Genomic DNA, 15,127 nt, shown 5'->3' with positions numbered 1-15,127 from the left:
CAATGCAGGGTTCAAACTCACAAACCGTGAGATCATGACCTAAGCCTAGCTCAGTCGCTCAACTGACTGACCCACCAGGTGCCCCTATGCTTCCCTTTAAAGTGTCAACACTGCACGTAAGAGAAGAATTATATGCTAAGCTGCTGCATTAAAAGTAGTCACCATAACACTTTAGCTCTGGGAATCAGCCAGAGGGAAGGGTGGAGCAAAAGAATATTGTTAATTAAACTTAATTTAGATCCTAATGAAACCAATTGTACTCAGAATAAAACCCAAATTCTTTTACCATGGCCTACAAGGCCCTAACTGACCTAGTTCCCACTAAATCTCTAACCTCTGGTTCACTGTGATTCAATTCCATTGCTATTTTGGTTTTTCCCACATTGCAGATTTGTTTCTACTCAGGACTTGCATTTACTGTTGCCGCTGTCTGGAATGCTGTTCCCCCAAATTATCACTTTGTGACACTTTCTCATCAGTAACTTGTTAGCTTAAATGTTACTGCCTCACAAAGATCTTCTCTAAAGTAAAAGTACCCACTATCAGCATCGCTCTCCATAGTATTAGCTTGTTTTATTGTCTTCATAATATGTATTGCTGTCCAAAATTAACACATTTATGAATTTAGTTGTTTATTCCCCTTCTTTCTAAACAATAGTCCAAGTTTCAGTTCTCTGGTTCATCACTACATCCCCTAAATCTAGGACAGGGACTGACATAACAGTAAGTACTTAATAATATTCATCGAATGGATGAATTATCCATTTCACTAATTCTAAGACATTATTGATTGTACCATACATCATTATTTGTGCATCAGCAAGAAGAAAATATGTTGCCATTTTCACTCTGACATAATACTGTCATTGGTTACAATTTTTATATTTGTTAATGGAGTTCCTTTAAAGTTATTTAGACCTGGTTTAGGTCTAATTAGATAAAACTTTAAAAACATTTTCATCATGTGTCACTCTTGTGTGTATATAAAGTAAAAAAAAAAAAGCAAAGTAAATTGGTGGTCTTCCTAAAACTTCTTCACAAAACCTAACTCTTCTGAATCTTTCTTTGTAGTAATAAATTTTACTGTATTTTAAAAATTCCATTCATCAAGAGACAGCATTAAAAACTTTAAAAAATCAAGAAACTAGAATATATATGTTTGCAACATGTAAAGCTGATAATGTATTAGTATCATAAATATATACTAAATTAATACCTATAAATAGGAAAAAGTGAAAGAAAAGAAATGGGGGAATGACTTGAATGTCTACATTAAAAAAAAACGTTAAGGGCACCTGGGTGGCTCAGTTGGTTGAGCGTCTGACTTCGGCTCAGGTCATGATCTTGCAGTTTATGAGTCTGAGCCCCGCGTTGGGCTCTGTGCTGACAGCTCGGAGCCTGGAGCCTGTTTCAGATTCTGTGTCTCCCTCTCTCTGCCCCTTCCTCACTCATGCTCTGCCTCTCTCTGTCTTTCAAAAATGAATAAATGTTAAAACAAACGAACAACTGTATAGGTACGGGGTGCCTGCGTGGCTCAGTTGGTTGAGTGTCTGACTCTAGATTTCTGCTCTGGTCATGATCCCAAGGTCACAGGATTGAGACCTGCATTGAGCTCTGCATTGAATATGGAGCCTGCTTAAGGTTCTCTCTCTCCCTCACCCCTACCGGCGTGTGCGAGCTCTGTCTCTCTCTCTTTCTCTAAAATTAAAAAAAAGAAAACTGTTAGGCAAATAATCATTTGATATTATGCTCAGCCTCATTAGTAATCCAGGGAATACATATTTGTTTTGAGATAGTTTTAGACTTACAAAAGAATTACAAAAACTATATAGAAAGTTCCCATAAACACTTCACCCACTTTTCCATTATGTTAAGCTTACTTAGCCATAGGACAATTTTCGAAACGAGGAAATTAACCTTGACACAATATTAACTAAACTACAAAATTAATTCAGGTTTCATGAGTTCTTTCCCTGATATCCATTTTCTCTTCCACAATCAAATCCAGGATCACACCCTGCATTTAGTTGTTGTCTCCTTACTCTCCTCCATTCTGTGACAGTTCCTTGCCTTTCGTGACCTGGACACTTTGGAACATTGATCAGTTATTTTGTAAACATCCCTCAACTTGTTTTTGTCTGATGCTTCCCTGGGTTAGAGTGAGGTGATGCATTATTTGAAAGAATGTTATGGAGGTGATGTACCTTTCTCATTGCATTATACCAGGGGGCATAAGATGTTGAAATTTATTATTAGTGATGTTTACCTTAATCAGTTGGTTAAAGTGGTGTCTGCCAGGATTATTCATAGTAAAATTGTTATTTTTCCATTATAATTACTAAATGTTTTGGGGGAGATACTTTGGGACTTGATTGAATTGTCCTTTCAAAATTATATCTACTCAGAATCTCAGAACATGGCCTTGTTTGGAAATAGGGTCTCTGCAGATGTAATCAAGTTACAATGAAGTCATACTGAATTATAGCAACAACTAATCAAATGACTACTGTTCTTAGAAGAGGGATATTTGGATACAGACACAGACATACAGGGAGAAAATCATGTGAAGATTGAGGTAGAAATTGCAGTGCTGTATCTAGAAGTCAAGGAATGCCAAGAGTTGCAGGAGCTAGAAAAAAGGGGCATGGAACATACTCTCCCTTAGAGCCTCCAGAAAGAACCAACCTTGTCAACACCTTAATTTCAGACTTCTAGCCATCAGAACTGTGACAGAATACATTTCTGTTGTTTTAAGCTATCCAGTTTGTAGTAACTTGTTATGGTAACTCTAGGAAACTAATAGAAGCTAAGCAAATACCTTTTTCTGTTTAAACTTTAGTTCACTAGGGGCACCTGGGTGGCTCAGTCAGTTGAGCTGTTAGCACAGAGCTCACTTTGGATCTTTGTCCTCCTCTCTCTTTGCCCCTCCTCCACTCATGTGTGGTCTCTCAAAAATAAATAAACGTTAAAAAAAAAAAACCACTTTAGTTCACTGATTACAGCATACATTGATGAATCTTACTGAATCTCTTTTTGGCTCATAGATGTGCAGGTTTTTCCACACAGGATTATTCTTAGGCCACCAAAAATACTGGTAACACAGGATTTCCTAAGAGTGCTTCATTGTGGTGTCCAGAATTTTATTTCAAGCTAGCAAAAGCTGTGTGGCAGGCAGAACTGTGAGATGGCTACCAAGAATCCCGCCACCTGGTGGTGTACATGCTGTGTATAGTCCCCTGCCCTTGAGCATGGGCTAGACCTGTGGATATTAGAGGATACCTCATATCTCCTTTATGGCAAAGAGATTACTGCAGGTGTAATTAAGATCTCCAATCAGTTGGGTTAATCAAGAGGGGGATTATTCTGGTTGGGCCTAATGTAAGCTCTTAAAAGAGAGTCTAGAGATGGGAGACAAGGAAGGTTGGAGAGTGATCTCCTTTTGGCCTTGAAGTCCTGGGAGTTTTACACCTGTATAGAAATGAATTTTGCCAACAACCATGTGAGCTTGGGAGGGGGCCCAGAGCCTCAGATGAGATGCCTAGCCTATGCTGACACCTTGATTTCAGCCTTGTGACATCATTAGATGGGAACCTAGTTAAACCCTGCATGGACTGCTGACCTACAGAACTGTAAGAGAAGAAATGGGCATTGTTTTAAGGTGGGAAATTTGTGGTCATCTGTTATATAGCAGTAAAGAACGAATATAGCCATACTCCCAAGTTCTTATGCTGGCACTCTCTTGATCTTACCAGAAGGTTCACATGAATGGAAAGTTCACAGAAAACAGCTAAACCCCTACTCCCTTCTCAAATAGTGCTTAAAATAGTTTCTTGACAAAAATAGCAAGAGCTTACCTTTGTCCAGTCATGCCACCAGGAACATAGCCAATTATGCTTATGCTTACAGTCAACTACACCACAAACCCCTACATGTGTAAGACATATCCCAATTACAGGGATGTTAACATATGAAATAAAAATCAAGCTTAGGATCAATAACATATAGAAATCCACTTCCATCAATTCCTCTTGTATTTTTAGGCTAGATAAAATGTTGAGTAAATTGCAGTTCATTCAGCTCTGAAGGTTCTGCCTCCTCTTTAGCATTCTTTGTGGGTGACAAAAGAAAAAGCATCATCTGCTTTCCATTATATTAGCAGATAATAGTCCTTAATTCCCTCTAAAAGTTGCTGAGACACCTGCAAGTGAAATACTGAAAAATGTGCAATATAACTGCTTATTGTGAAGTGTATCTAATATAAAGATGGATGGAGAATTAAAATTCAGGAAGTCAGATATTAGCAAGGATTTACAAAATGCATAAATTGTAGTATTATATATGTATCTCTTAATACATTATATGATCACACAATGAAATAGTGAACATCAGTGGAAATAAATGACAGCTATGTACAAAACTATTTTTAGAAACATGTTCAGTTGAAAATATCAAATCCCTATAGACTATGTAAAATATGGTACCATTTTTATAGAAATCAAAATGGAACAAAACTAAAAAATGTCACTTTAGGGATGCATACGTATTTTAGGTCTTTTTGCATGTGGTAGAACTATCAAAAAGAGGGAGTAGGGAGATGGGGAGAATAGGAAAGGAGCTTAGATAAATGCAAAGTATGGGTAATGTTCTAATTCTTAAGTTAGGTGATGAATGATTATGTTTGATAGCTTATTTGCATGTTACATATCCTTTTCTAAGTGTCAAATATTAAAACGTAAGTGCAAAATTATGTATAAAGTATTGGCAAAATTTGTATTTGCACAGTTGTTTTTTAGACTATGCTTATTTGATCAGCGTTCTTAATTAGAGGCAAGTCAGGTTCATTTTAACAAAAAGTGATTTTATTAAAAGGCAATCCTCAGGATCTCTAAGACAGGCAGAAAACCAAAATGAGAGGCTACAGAGCCTCTAAATCACTTCAGATAATTGCTTCATTGAAGATCTCACTGTGTGGCAGAGACACTGCAGCCGCACCATTGACTTTACTGACACTGGATACTGAAATGTTGTCACTAAAGCCGCTTGGGCTGTTCCTCTGTGGAACTGGACATAGTAGCCAGCGTTGTAGGCCTTTACTCAAAAGGAATTCTGCATAGTTCCCTGCTTCTTTGTATGCCTAACTTTAAAGTTTAAAGCAGGTATATCTTCCTTAGCTGCAAAAGAGGCTGGGAAAACATCTGACAAATTTCTTAGGAGGGAGGAAGGCCTCTGCCTCATTAGGTGAGGGACTCCCTAACAGGATAGGAATGATATTGGGCAGCCAGGAAAGAAATGACAGTTGTCTGCCACAGCCACTCTTGGCCACTCAACACCAACACCTTCAACTTTCACTTATTAAGAATGATTCAGAGTAAAAGGACTTGTCAGACCTTGTTAGTTGCTTTCTCAATACTCTTTCCTCCTTGCTAATGGAATACCGACTTTATTTGAGGCAGCTATGTACACAGCCTCCTTTGAAGATAGAAGTTACCATTTAAAGAGGCAGGCAAATTAAGACAAGGGGAAATCTGTCTGGAATTTCAGGGAAAGCTTTGCTTTCCTTCGTAAAAGAGGATACACAGCTGGCACAGGCCATTTCCCTTTATCTTCCTGCCTTCAGTATGGACATGGAATCTGGCACAGCACCGACCTTGCAACCACAAGAAAAGAGCATGAAGGATGAAAAATGGCATGCCCAGGAGGCGGATTTGAAAGACAGCACTGCACTCTTTGTATGTAGGTAAGACCACCGATTAAACATTGTTTAATCGTATGCACACATGGTCTCAGCTGCACCACTCTAGAAAAGAGAGGACAATTACGTCTCATGAGTTAAGACTCCATTTATTGAATTCATATTTTCTAATATATGGGCTGTGGTGTTTCTTTTGCACTATTAGTAAAAATAGATTTTGCCAATCAAGAACCACTTGAACTCTGACCCGTATTTGGCATTTAAAGGCATCCTAACTCAGTGGTTAAGAGTATGTTTAAGGGTCTATCTAGGTTGGAATCTTGGTTCCAGTTTAGACAGATAGCATAACCTCCTTGTGCCTGAGTGTATGTAAAATGAGGTATAGTTGAAATGGAGATTATAGAATAACTAGAAAGCACCAAGCTTTCTCCTCCTTATAGAGCCTTCTCTGTATCCTATACATTCTCATATTGGATTTATCACTGCCCTGTAATTATATGTATACTTGTCTCCTCTACCAAATTTTTCTTCAAAAACAGTGTCAACGCCTTTCCCTCACCTTTTTTCTATTCGTAACTCCAAATGAAGTGCCTGGTACATAGCAGATTAGACATTCTCAAACTAGTATCCTTAGAAGTTATCTGGGATGATTATAAAATACAAATTCCTGGATCCCATTCCTAAGTTTCTATTTCAGTAGTCAGCAAACAATTTTGGGGAACACAGAATGGACCTTCAATGTTTGAATCAAATTATGTGAAAATTATCAATATAAGTCAAGGTAAAAGGTATTAAGGTAAGATCAGTAATATTTAAGCATTTTTCAAGGTACTTCTAAACTCAGTTTTTGTAATTTGATTTGTAATCATATAATTTTGGATTTCTAAATCATGAGGAAATCTCTAAAACTATTTTATTTATTCATTTATTTGTTTGTTTAGTTAGTTGAGAGAGAGAGAGAGAGCCAGCACATGAGCCGGGTAGAGAGGGCAGAGGGAGAGAGAAGAGACAATCTCAGGCAGGGTCAAGCTCAGCATGGAGCCCGATGTGGGGCTCGATCCAACAAACCTGGGATCATGACCTGAGCTGGAATCATGCTCAACCGACTGAGCCATGGAAGTACCCTTCTAAAACCATTTTAGATACAACTATTTGTAGACTTATACATCTGACTACATTATGCTAATTATAAAATATTTATGAAAAGCCCTGTCTACTTGACATGTTGCTATTATGTGAAAAATAGACCTTTGTATTTCCTGATAATTAGACTCACTGCGGAATAAAATTAACTGTTATTCTCAAAATGAAGTTTTTATTAGAAACATTTATATTAACACTAGCCAGAATTACATTATGTAGGGTGCTGAGAGCTCTTTAGACTCAGACTTCAAGCTTTTGATTTGCTGGGGTGAAAAGTTAACATAGACATTTATCCTGATATCTAAGATGTAAAGTACTCTATAAACACCTTTAAAGGAACATAAGGCAGATAAAGAGACACCATGTCATATTTTAATGGGCCATTTGATGGCCCTGTATAGTCCACTGCCTCCTGAGTGGAACTGTGGGACACACAGTGTCACTTAGGGTATATACTTCAAGCCAAATGGCTGGACTAAAGGTTTACTTACTCTTGGAAAACAAGATAAAAATGCCCACACTGGGGGTGGTAGTATTTTTCAAATTCTGTATAGGACTTTGAATAGAAATTTGACAAATTCTAAAATACCTGATTATTAAAGACCACCACTATAGGCAAAGTCATTTCAGTATTACTGGGATCAGATGCTTTTAGGATATCTTAGTGAAGTTTTACTGTTTTAATTGGAATTAATTCTTTATGGCAGTATGAAAGTTTACATCACACAAAGCACAAACAAAAAACTCTTTTTAATACTGGGTCTCTCCTATGCAGTATGGTGCTTAGTACTCCTGGAAAATATGGACAGGTTTAGGATTTGTTATTTCAATTATTTTTAGGCAAACCTAATCTGACAGTATAACATGAAGTAATTTGTAAATTTCACATGTGACTAAATTGAGATGGGAGAATGAGTTGATGAGTGAGCCTAGTTGACCACTCAGCATTTGAATCTCAACACTGCTTTGTTGTCTGCACAACACGATGAATGTAATAACTCTCATTAGGTGATAAACCTTTGCTTCCTTGTGAAAAGTGGATCTAAAAAGAAAGCCAACTGCCAGTACTAATAATGAAAGACATCCAAGTGAGTGATGGTACTCAACTATAAAAAGAAGTTCTATGTATAGTAAACAGAATGTTGTACATTAAAAACCATGATGTGAATAAACCCATTGTATGCTCTTCAACTGGGTGAATCACCCAAGTTGAAGATTTCCTATGAGGACAATATTGAAAAATTGACTATTAATATCAAATAAATAAAAGCTACCTTTAGGATTTAACTAAGAGTACATGTGTATATGCACATACACGGGACAAATTTCTCAGGATTCTTTGAACAATACAATGACTTTACTATCACCAGAAAAAAGGTGGACTTATTTTCAAGTATGTTTCTTGGGAACTAGCAGTAGGTTCTCTCAAATTAAGAGTAAAGACACCAGGTCAAAAAGTGCCAACTCTTAGCACCAGAGAGACTTAAAACTTCATAGGAGGTGAATGACGTTACAAATCAGAGAATCTACTAATCTAGTTCTATGGAATTGTATTACTTTTCTCAACGGGAAAAAAAACTAGGTGTGTGCCAAGTAGATTTAAAAAGCTAATCTCTTTTAAAAATTTTTTAGAATTGTAATTTACAGTCCTATATAAAATAAAATTGCTGGCTTATAATAAAAGGCTCTAAGTTTCAGAGATATGAACAAACAAAAAGGAACTGGTAACACAGTTTATATAAATCAAGGTCCCAGAACTGAAAATTAAAAGTAGTCTCTCAGAGAAAGGAATGGTGAAACTCAGTGTGTATTTTCACGAACACACCCAAAAACTGTTTTGTGGACAGCCAATCTGATTTCGAATTTCTGAACTGCCACCTGGTACCTTTAATCAACACTAAATCAAGTCTGAGGCAAGACATTACATGGACAATACTCAAATAGAAAGATAATAACTTCCTTCCTTCCTTGACAATCTCCAGCTGTCATTCAGAAGTGGAGTTATTTGATGGCTTGGGAAGCAGTGTCCATTGAGTTTTCCTTCCTGACCTGAAGAGATTCACTGCTGATGGACAATAATTCTCGAAGTTCCTTATTTTCAAGCTGGAAAAAAAAACGTATGTTTATTTCAGTATTTTGATTGTCAAACTGTATCAGAATACATTGTTTTGGGCCAGGAACAGAAAGCATATTAATTTTAAACATTTGAAAGAAACAAAATAACTGAGAATTTCCTAAAATACTAATTATTAATCACTTAATATACATTTACTGAGTAATTTATATAAACCACATGTTAGGATTACAAGGAAAAAAAACCAAAGTCTCTCTCCACCTGAGGTATTCAGTGCTTGTTGTACTTTTTGTGGTTCCCGCTAGTTTTACTACTATTTCTTCTACCTTTTAAATTCCTAATAATATTTTTACTGTGCTCAGTCTTTTCTTCTGAATGTGCTACAGTTTTGGAGGAAGGAAGAAAAGGAGAAGAAACTACACATGGGTCCACAGCCAGGTACCAGTTGGTGTCCTACATATATCATCTCACAACATGTAGGGCAGGTACCATTCCCTACATCCATGTTCTCTAGAAGACGAGGACACTGTGGCTCACCAAAGTCCAAAAACTTGTCCAAACGCAGACAACGTGGATGTGATACTGCTAGGGTTTCAATCTGATGTTGGTGTCCTTTCCACTTAAAATACTGAGTAAAATTTGTTCCACATTTCCTTAGGGCTATTTCCATATTTCAGGTACATCAGGGATACTACAGACAAGGTTGTTCTACTGTTTTAACTAACTCCTAATTCCTACTTGGGACCTTGTCTCTCCCTTTGATTTCCAGCTAGGGCAGCTTGCACTCTGTATCCTCATTCTCTCTGTAGGAAATTCTAGGAAACCATAGCATTTTTAGGCTTCATCAAGAGTCTGCGTCCATGGTCATTAAATCGTCTAACATATAAAGTGCTTCCCTTAGTACTGTGCATCTCTCCTAGCATGTACAAACCATTTCATATCATATAAGTACTAGTCTTATTCCTTTCAGTAGACTCTGTGCAGGGATCCTCTCTTTCTCTCTGATATTTCTCAAAGGGGCCATGACAGCATCTTGTAATAAGCAACATTCAAATGATTGTTATGTGTTTTCTTAATAATTTTATGGGATTCTAATACCTCCAGGTCTTTTTTTTTCCCTTGGTAAATTATTGCTATTATAATAAAAATATTACATGAAAAGAGCCTTTAAAAAATCAAAACTGTAAGGCTTATAAAATAAATAGCATGCCCTTGGCTTTGTTCCCCAAGGGCAACTACTTTTAAAACTTTTATCTATTTCTTTTGGTACTTACTTCCATAGTTAATAAATGAATAATTAATAGTAATTATTATGCCTGTACTGCTATATATATATTTTTAATGTTTATTTTTGAAAGAGAGAGTGTGAGTGGGAGAGGGGCAGAGAGGGAGACACAGAATCTGAAGCAGGCTCCAGGCTCTGAGCTGTGAGCACAGAGCCCAATGTGGGGCTCGAACTCATGAACCGTGAGGTCATGACCTGAGCCGAAGTTGGATGCTTAACCAACTGAGCCACCCAGGTGCCCCTGTACTGCTATTTCTTGATGATCAATTTAAGACATTATCTGACTTCCTTTTATAGCAGAGGAGGGATTTTAGCTCACATGTAATCTGTCTCTTCTACTCTCTCTACCCTCTCAATATGATAATATCTCAATTTCTAGCCAATACATAGTTGGCATTTTCATTGTTTGCTGCTGATTGTATTTACTTTCTTGGAAAGGATGTAGAACAGGAGTTTTAATTTTAAATCATGAACACACAGAAAACATCAATATACTGCCTAGGACAGCAATGGCATACCTTCTGGACTCTAAGAAAACTCCCTGAATATTGTGACCCTATAATAGCAACAATCTTACCTCTAATTGGGCTAGTTTTTCCTGAATCTTACAAAATTGGTCATCATCCACCTGAACTGCTTTCCTCATCACTTCTCCCATTTCACAGATTCTGTCAATCTGGCTCTCAATTTCCTGTAAAGATTAAGATTAAGAAAAGACAAAGGTGAAAAGTTATCTTTTCTACAGATGTTCACGAGAACATATGCATTATGAGTTAAAAAATTCCTTTAATCTATGCTATAGAAGTTACACAGGAGTTTCATCACAATCTGAGTCTGAAGAGGCAAAGACATAATCAAGTTATCTTGTGGTATTCACAAATAAATAATTTGTTTTCAAAAGATTGATTCTAGTCTAACCAACCACTGGCCATTGAACAACATCTCTAAGTGGCTGTTTAACTTAAATTTGAGTATATTTATTGGCAGGAAGCTCACCGCATTCCAAGGTACCTTATTCTATCATTGGACATATCTCTTCGCAACTTTTTCATGTGAGTTAAACTGTTTTTTTTTTTTTTCTTTTTTTAAATGTTTATTTTTGAGAGAGAGTGAGTGAGGTGAAGAGAGAGAGGAGGACAAGGTCCAAAGTGGGCTCTGCGCTGTCAGCACAGAGCCTGACGCAGGGCTTGAACCCATGAACCGTGACATCATGACTTGAGCTGAAGTCCAATGCTAAACCAACTGAGCCACCCAAGGCGCCCCAAACTAAACTGTCTCTTTTAAGGTTCAAGTTTTTTCCTCCAGATAACAGAAAATCATTTATTTTTCTCTTCTAGATGAGAGCTATTCACATATTTAAAATATTCCTGCTCCCTAAGACTTTTGTTAAGTCAGTAAAATGCTTTCAAAGGAATCTAAGATGCAACTTATCTTTCATAAATTCCCTGGAGCAAATAGGTGCCCATCTTTTAATCCCGTTTTAAATGATATAGTACATGTGAATGTACAATGACAACTATGAAGCACTCTACAAACATAAGCACAATTACTAGGTCTCCCAAATTAAATCATAAGCAACCAAAGTATAGAAACTACGCCATGTATTTTTTTAAAACCATACTTCTTTTTTTTTTTTTTTTTTAAATGTTTATTTATTTTTGAGACAGCGAGAGACAGAGCATGAACGGGGGAGGGTCAGAGAGAGGGAGACACAGAATCGGAAGCACGCTCCAGGCTCTGAGCCATCAGCCCAGAGCCCGACGCGGGGCTCGAACTCACGGACGCGAGATCGTGACCTGAGCTGAAGTCGGACGCTTAACCGACTGAGCCACCCAGGCGCCCCTAAAACCATACTTCTAACAATATAGTATGATGCTATGTAGTTCAGTTTAATAAAGGTTTACTGACTGCCTGCTATGTGCCAGGTACTATGTTAGGGATAAAAGAAGAATTCATGCTCCTTACAATCAAGGAGCTTATAGTTTAGTGAAAGTACAATAATAACCAACCAAATATTGGGGCGCCGGGGTGGCTCAGTGGGTTGAGCGTCCAACTTCGGCTCAGGTCATGATCTCGTGATTTGTGAGTTCGAGCCCCGCATTGGGCTCTGTGCTGACAGCTTGGAGCCTGGAGCCTGCTTTGGATTCTGTCTGTCTGTCTCTCTCTCTCTGCCCCTCCCCTGCTCCCTCTGTGTCTCTGTCTCTCAAAAAATAAATAAAACATTTTAAAAAATTTAATAAGCAACCAAATATTTACTGAGCACCTTCACCACTACCTGGCATTATGTTTGGTCAAGGAACTAAGCATCCATTAATCTTGAAAAGAGATCTTGGTGAAGAAGGGAAGAACCTTAATCCCACTCAGAGAAAAGCACCTGAACAGTCCCTTACCCCCTTCTTTCTATTCATATCCTTACAAAGGTATAGGGAAATCAAAGCAAATATGACAAACATGAAAGGAAAACAAGCTTACTTTTCTTCAAAAACAAGCAAACAATTTAAAACAATTCAAGATTTCAATCCTGTTCATTTAGAACTTATTCATCAAAATTTCTTACTGCAGAGTGAGACTGGTGAGCTTTCAGGACTGGTTCAGCATCCACGGCCTTTTTAGCAACCATTAATTGTAACATCTGTTTCCGGTACTTGCTCATGATGAGTTCCAAAGCATCCTGGTGTTCCTCCAAGGAAACCCATAGCTCTATAAGAAAATAAATAAATAAAATCACTTGGCAGTGATGTCTGAGAGAGAGCTCTCAAAGCCAAAGCTCTTAAAGTTGGAATTTTATGACAGTCCATGAGATATTGTGAATGCAAAGTTATAACTCAGTGTTTAAGTCCACAAAACTCAACAGTTAAGGTCTATCTGAAAAATAACTTTCTAGGCAGAGGCAGCATAGTCTGTTTGAAACAACATGGGATGTAGAACCAGAAGACATGGGTTTCGGTTCAATTCTGTGAGTTACTAGCTTACTACTACTCCTATGCAAATCATTTAACCTCTCTGAGCCTATTAACTGCATTGTAATATTAAATACTGGCTTATCTACCTCAAAATGAAGATATGAGAATATAATGTGATGATATATGTGAAAGCTCTCTGTAAACTGACATACAAATAACTTCATACTATCACTGATCATTTACTCATTAAACCTGAGAATATATACCCTGAGGATAAAATTCATTTCTTCCACCTTGCACAAGAACATTTAAAAAACTTCTTCAATCTTAGTGTTTATGTCAATTAATAAACAAAAAATTTAAGCTCTTGAGGATATTAACTCTTTTCTTATGCAAATATCCATATGGGGATACACAAATAAGCCATGCAATAATTCAACTCTACTAAGCACCCACTTTGGTAAGCAGCCTATAAATACAAAATCAGTCAGATGACCTTAAAAAGGGTAACGTAAACTTTATTGTTACCGGGCCAGCAAGGGATAACGCTTTTTCAAAGTACTAATCCGGAGATATATATAAGATGTGAAGTTAGTTTGGCAAGAACTTTTGAAACATTATTGGATATTAGAAAATAATAACTACAGAAAAAGACCTGACTAACCTCTGTTTTCCTGCTGCAAGTCTCTAATCTGTGTGTTCTCTTGGGACAGCAGAATGTGAGGTTTGAATTTGGACATGTCCTTTATATCGGGTGCATCTTCTTGATACTGGACAAACAGAGACAGACTAAGCGCGCCGTTAACAGGAAAACAGCCGCGGATGCAACCGAAGAAGTTGGGGTCGGGGCTCCAGGCAGCATTCTCAGCCCCGACCCCGCAGAAAGGTCTCACCGCCACCCTCTGAGAGCAGGCATAAATTTAAAGCCGGGTTCCCACCGTCCTATGCCCTCCACCCCTCCCGGTGCACAGAACCCGCGGGCACGGCCCCCTACCCTCTGCCCGACCTGGTCCGGAAGCGCCGTCCCCGCCTCCCTCATAGCGGCCACCCGCCGGTGCAGCGCGGCGGACTGATCCACTAGCGACTCTGCGGCCGCGTCGTGCTCCCGCAGCCGCTCCAGCAGCGTCTTGGCGTCTGTCAGGATCTTCTCGATGGTGCAGCTCATAGCGGCCCAGGACCACGGCCCCCCGCCCTGCTCACCTACACGAACCTTCCCTGAACCTGTCTCAGCGTTACAGACGTCACTTCCGGTATGTTTAAAAGGCGCCTAGGCAGCCGCCATATGCGCCTGCGCAGTGGCGGCCTAGTCCGCCGGTGACCCAGTTTAACCAGCAGCCTCGCCGTGCGGCCCCGCCTTGCGCGGAGCCCCAGGCCTGGCCTGGCCCCGCCTGGCCCCGCCTCTGGCTTCTGACTCCGATGGCCAGGTAGTCAAGCTGGGTTCTGGTCCGTGTCTTTTTTCCCAGTGGGTTCTGACTGATGTGGATTGCTGTTCAGTCATCTTTTTTTTTTTTTTTTTTTTAATTGGTGCTTGGTTTCTTTTTAAAATTAATTCTTAAAAATTGTGGTAAAATACACATAAAATGTAGCATATTAAGCATTTTCATGTTTATTTATTTTGGGAGATAGCTAGAGCAAGTCGGAGAGGAGCAGAGAGAGGGAGGGAGGGGGAGAGAGAGAGAGAGAGCGAGAGAGAGAATCCCAAGCGGGCTCCACGCTGTCAGCACAGTGCAGAGAGAGAGAGAGAGAGAGAGAGAGAGAGAGAGAGAGAATCCCAAGCGGGCTCCACGCTGTCAGCACAGTGCCGGATACTGGACTCCATCCCACCAACGGTGAGATCGTGACCTGAGCCAGTATAAAGAGTTGGACGCTTAACCCAGTGAACCTTTTTTAAATGTATACTCTAGTACTGTTTAAGTGCATTGCCTTCCTTATGCAACCATCACCACCATCCATTTCCAGAACTCTTCCTCTTGCAAAATGGAAACAATATGTCCATTAAATACTAACTCCCTATTCCGCAGTCCTCTCAG

The 15,127-nt window shown here is 38.8% G+C and overlaps 2 protein-coding genes across 2 annotated transcripts in view; one reads left to right on the top strand and one right to left on the bottom strand.

Moving 5' to 3' along the window:
- Nucleotides 1-6,980: 6,980 nt before the first annotated feature.
- SIKE1 (suppressor of IKBKE 1) lies at nucleotides 6,981-14,343 on the bottom strand. The gene is made up of 5 exons (XM_019457935.2): nucleotides 14,104-14,343; nucleotides 13,762-13,867; nucleotides 12,752-12,894; nucleotides 10,772-10,885; nucleotides 6,981-8,938 (listed from the first exon to the last, which is right to left on the bottom strand). The coding sequence occupies exons 1-5, from the start codon at nucleotides 14,260-14,262 to the stop codon at nucleotides 8,837-8,839; spliced, it is 624 nt and encodes a 207-aa protein (XP_019313480.1). The 5' UTR covers nucleotides 14,263-14,343; the 3' UTR covers nucleotides 6,981-8,836.
- Nucleotides 14,238-15,127, top strand: part of LOC109272106 (bile acid receptor-like) — a 50,152-nt gene continuing 49,262 nt past the window's right edge. The window contains exon 1 of the mRNA XM_019457934.2: nucleotides 14,238-14,347. The gene's annotated coding sequence lies outside the window, so the exon portion shown is untranslated. The remainder of the gene's footprint in view (nucleotides 14,348-15,127) is intronic.

The sequence above is a fragment of the Panthera pardus genome, unplaced genomic scaffold (assembly GCF_024362965.1).
Source record: "Panthera pardus isolate Hobbes unplaced genomic scaffold, ASM2436296v1 HiC_scaffold_11, whole genome shotgun sequence".
Lineage (NCBI taxonomy): Eukaryota > Metazoa > Chordata > Mammalia > Carnivora > Felidae > Panthera > Panthera pardus.
The sequence above is the reverse complement of the archived record's forward strand: the minus strand, read 5'-3'. Positions and strand labels throughout refer to the sequence as shown.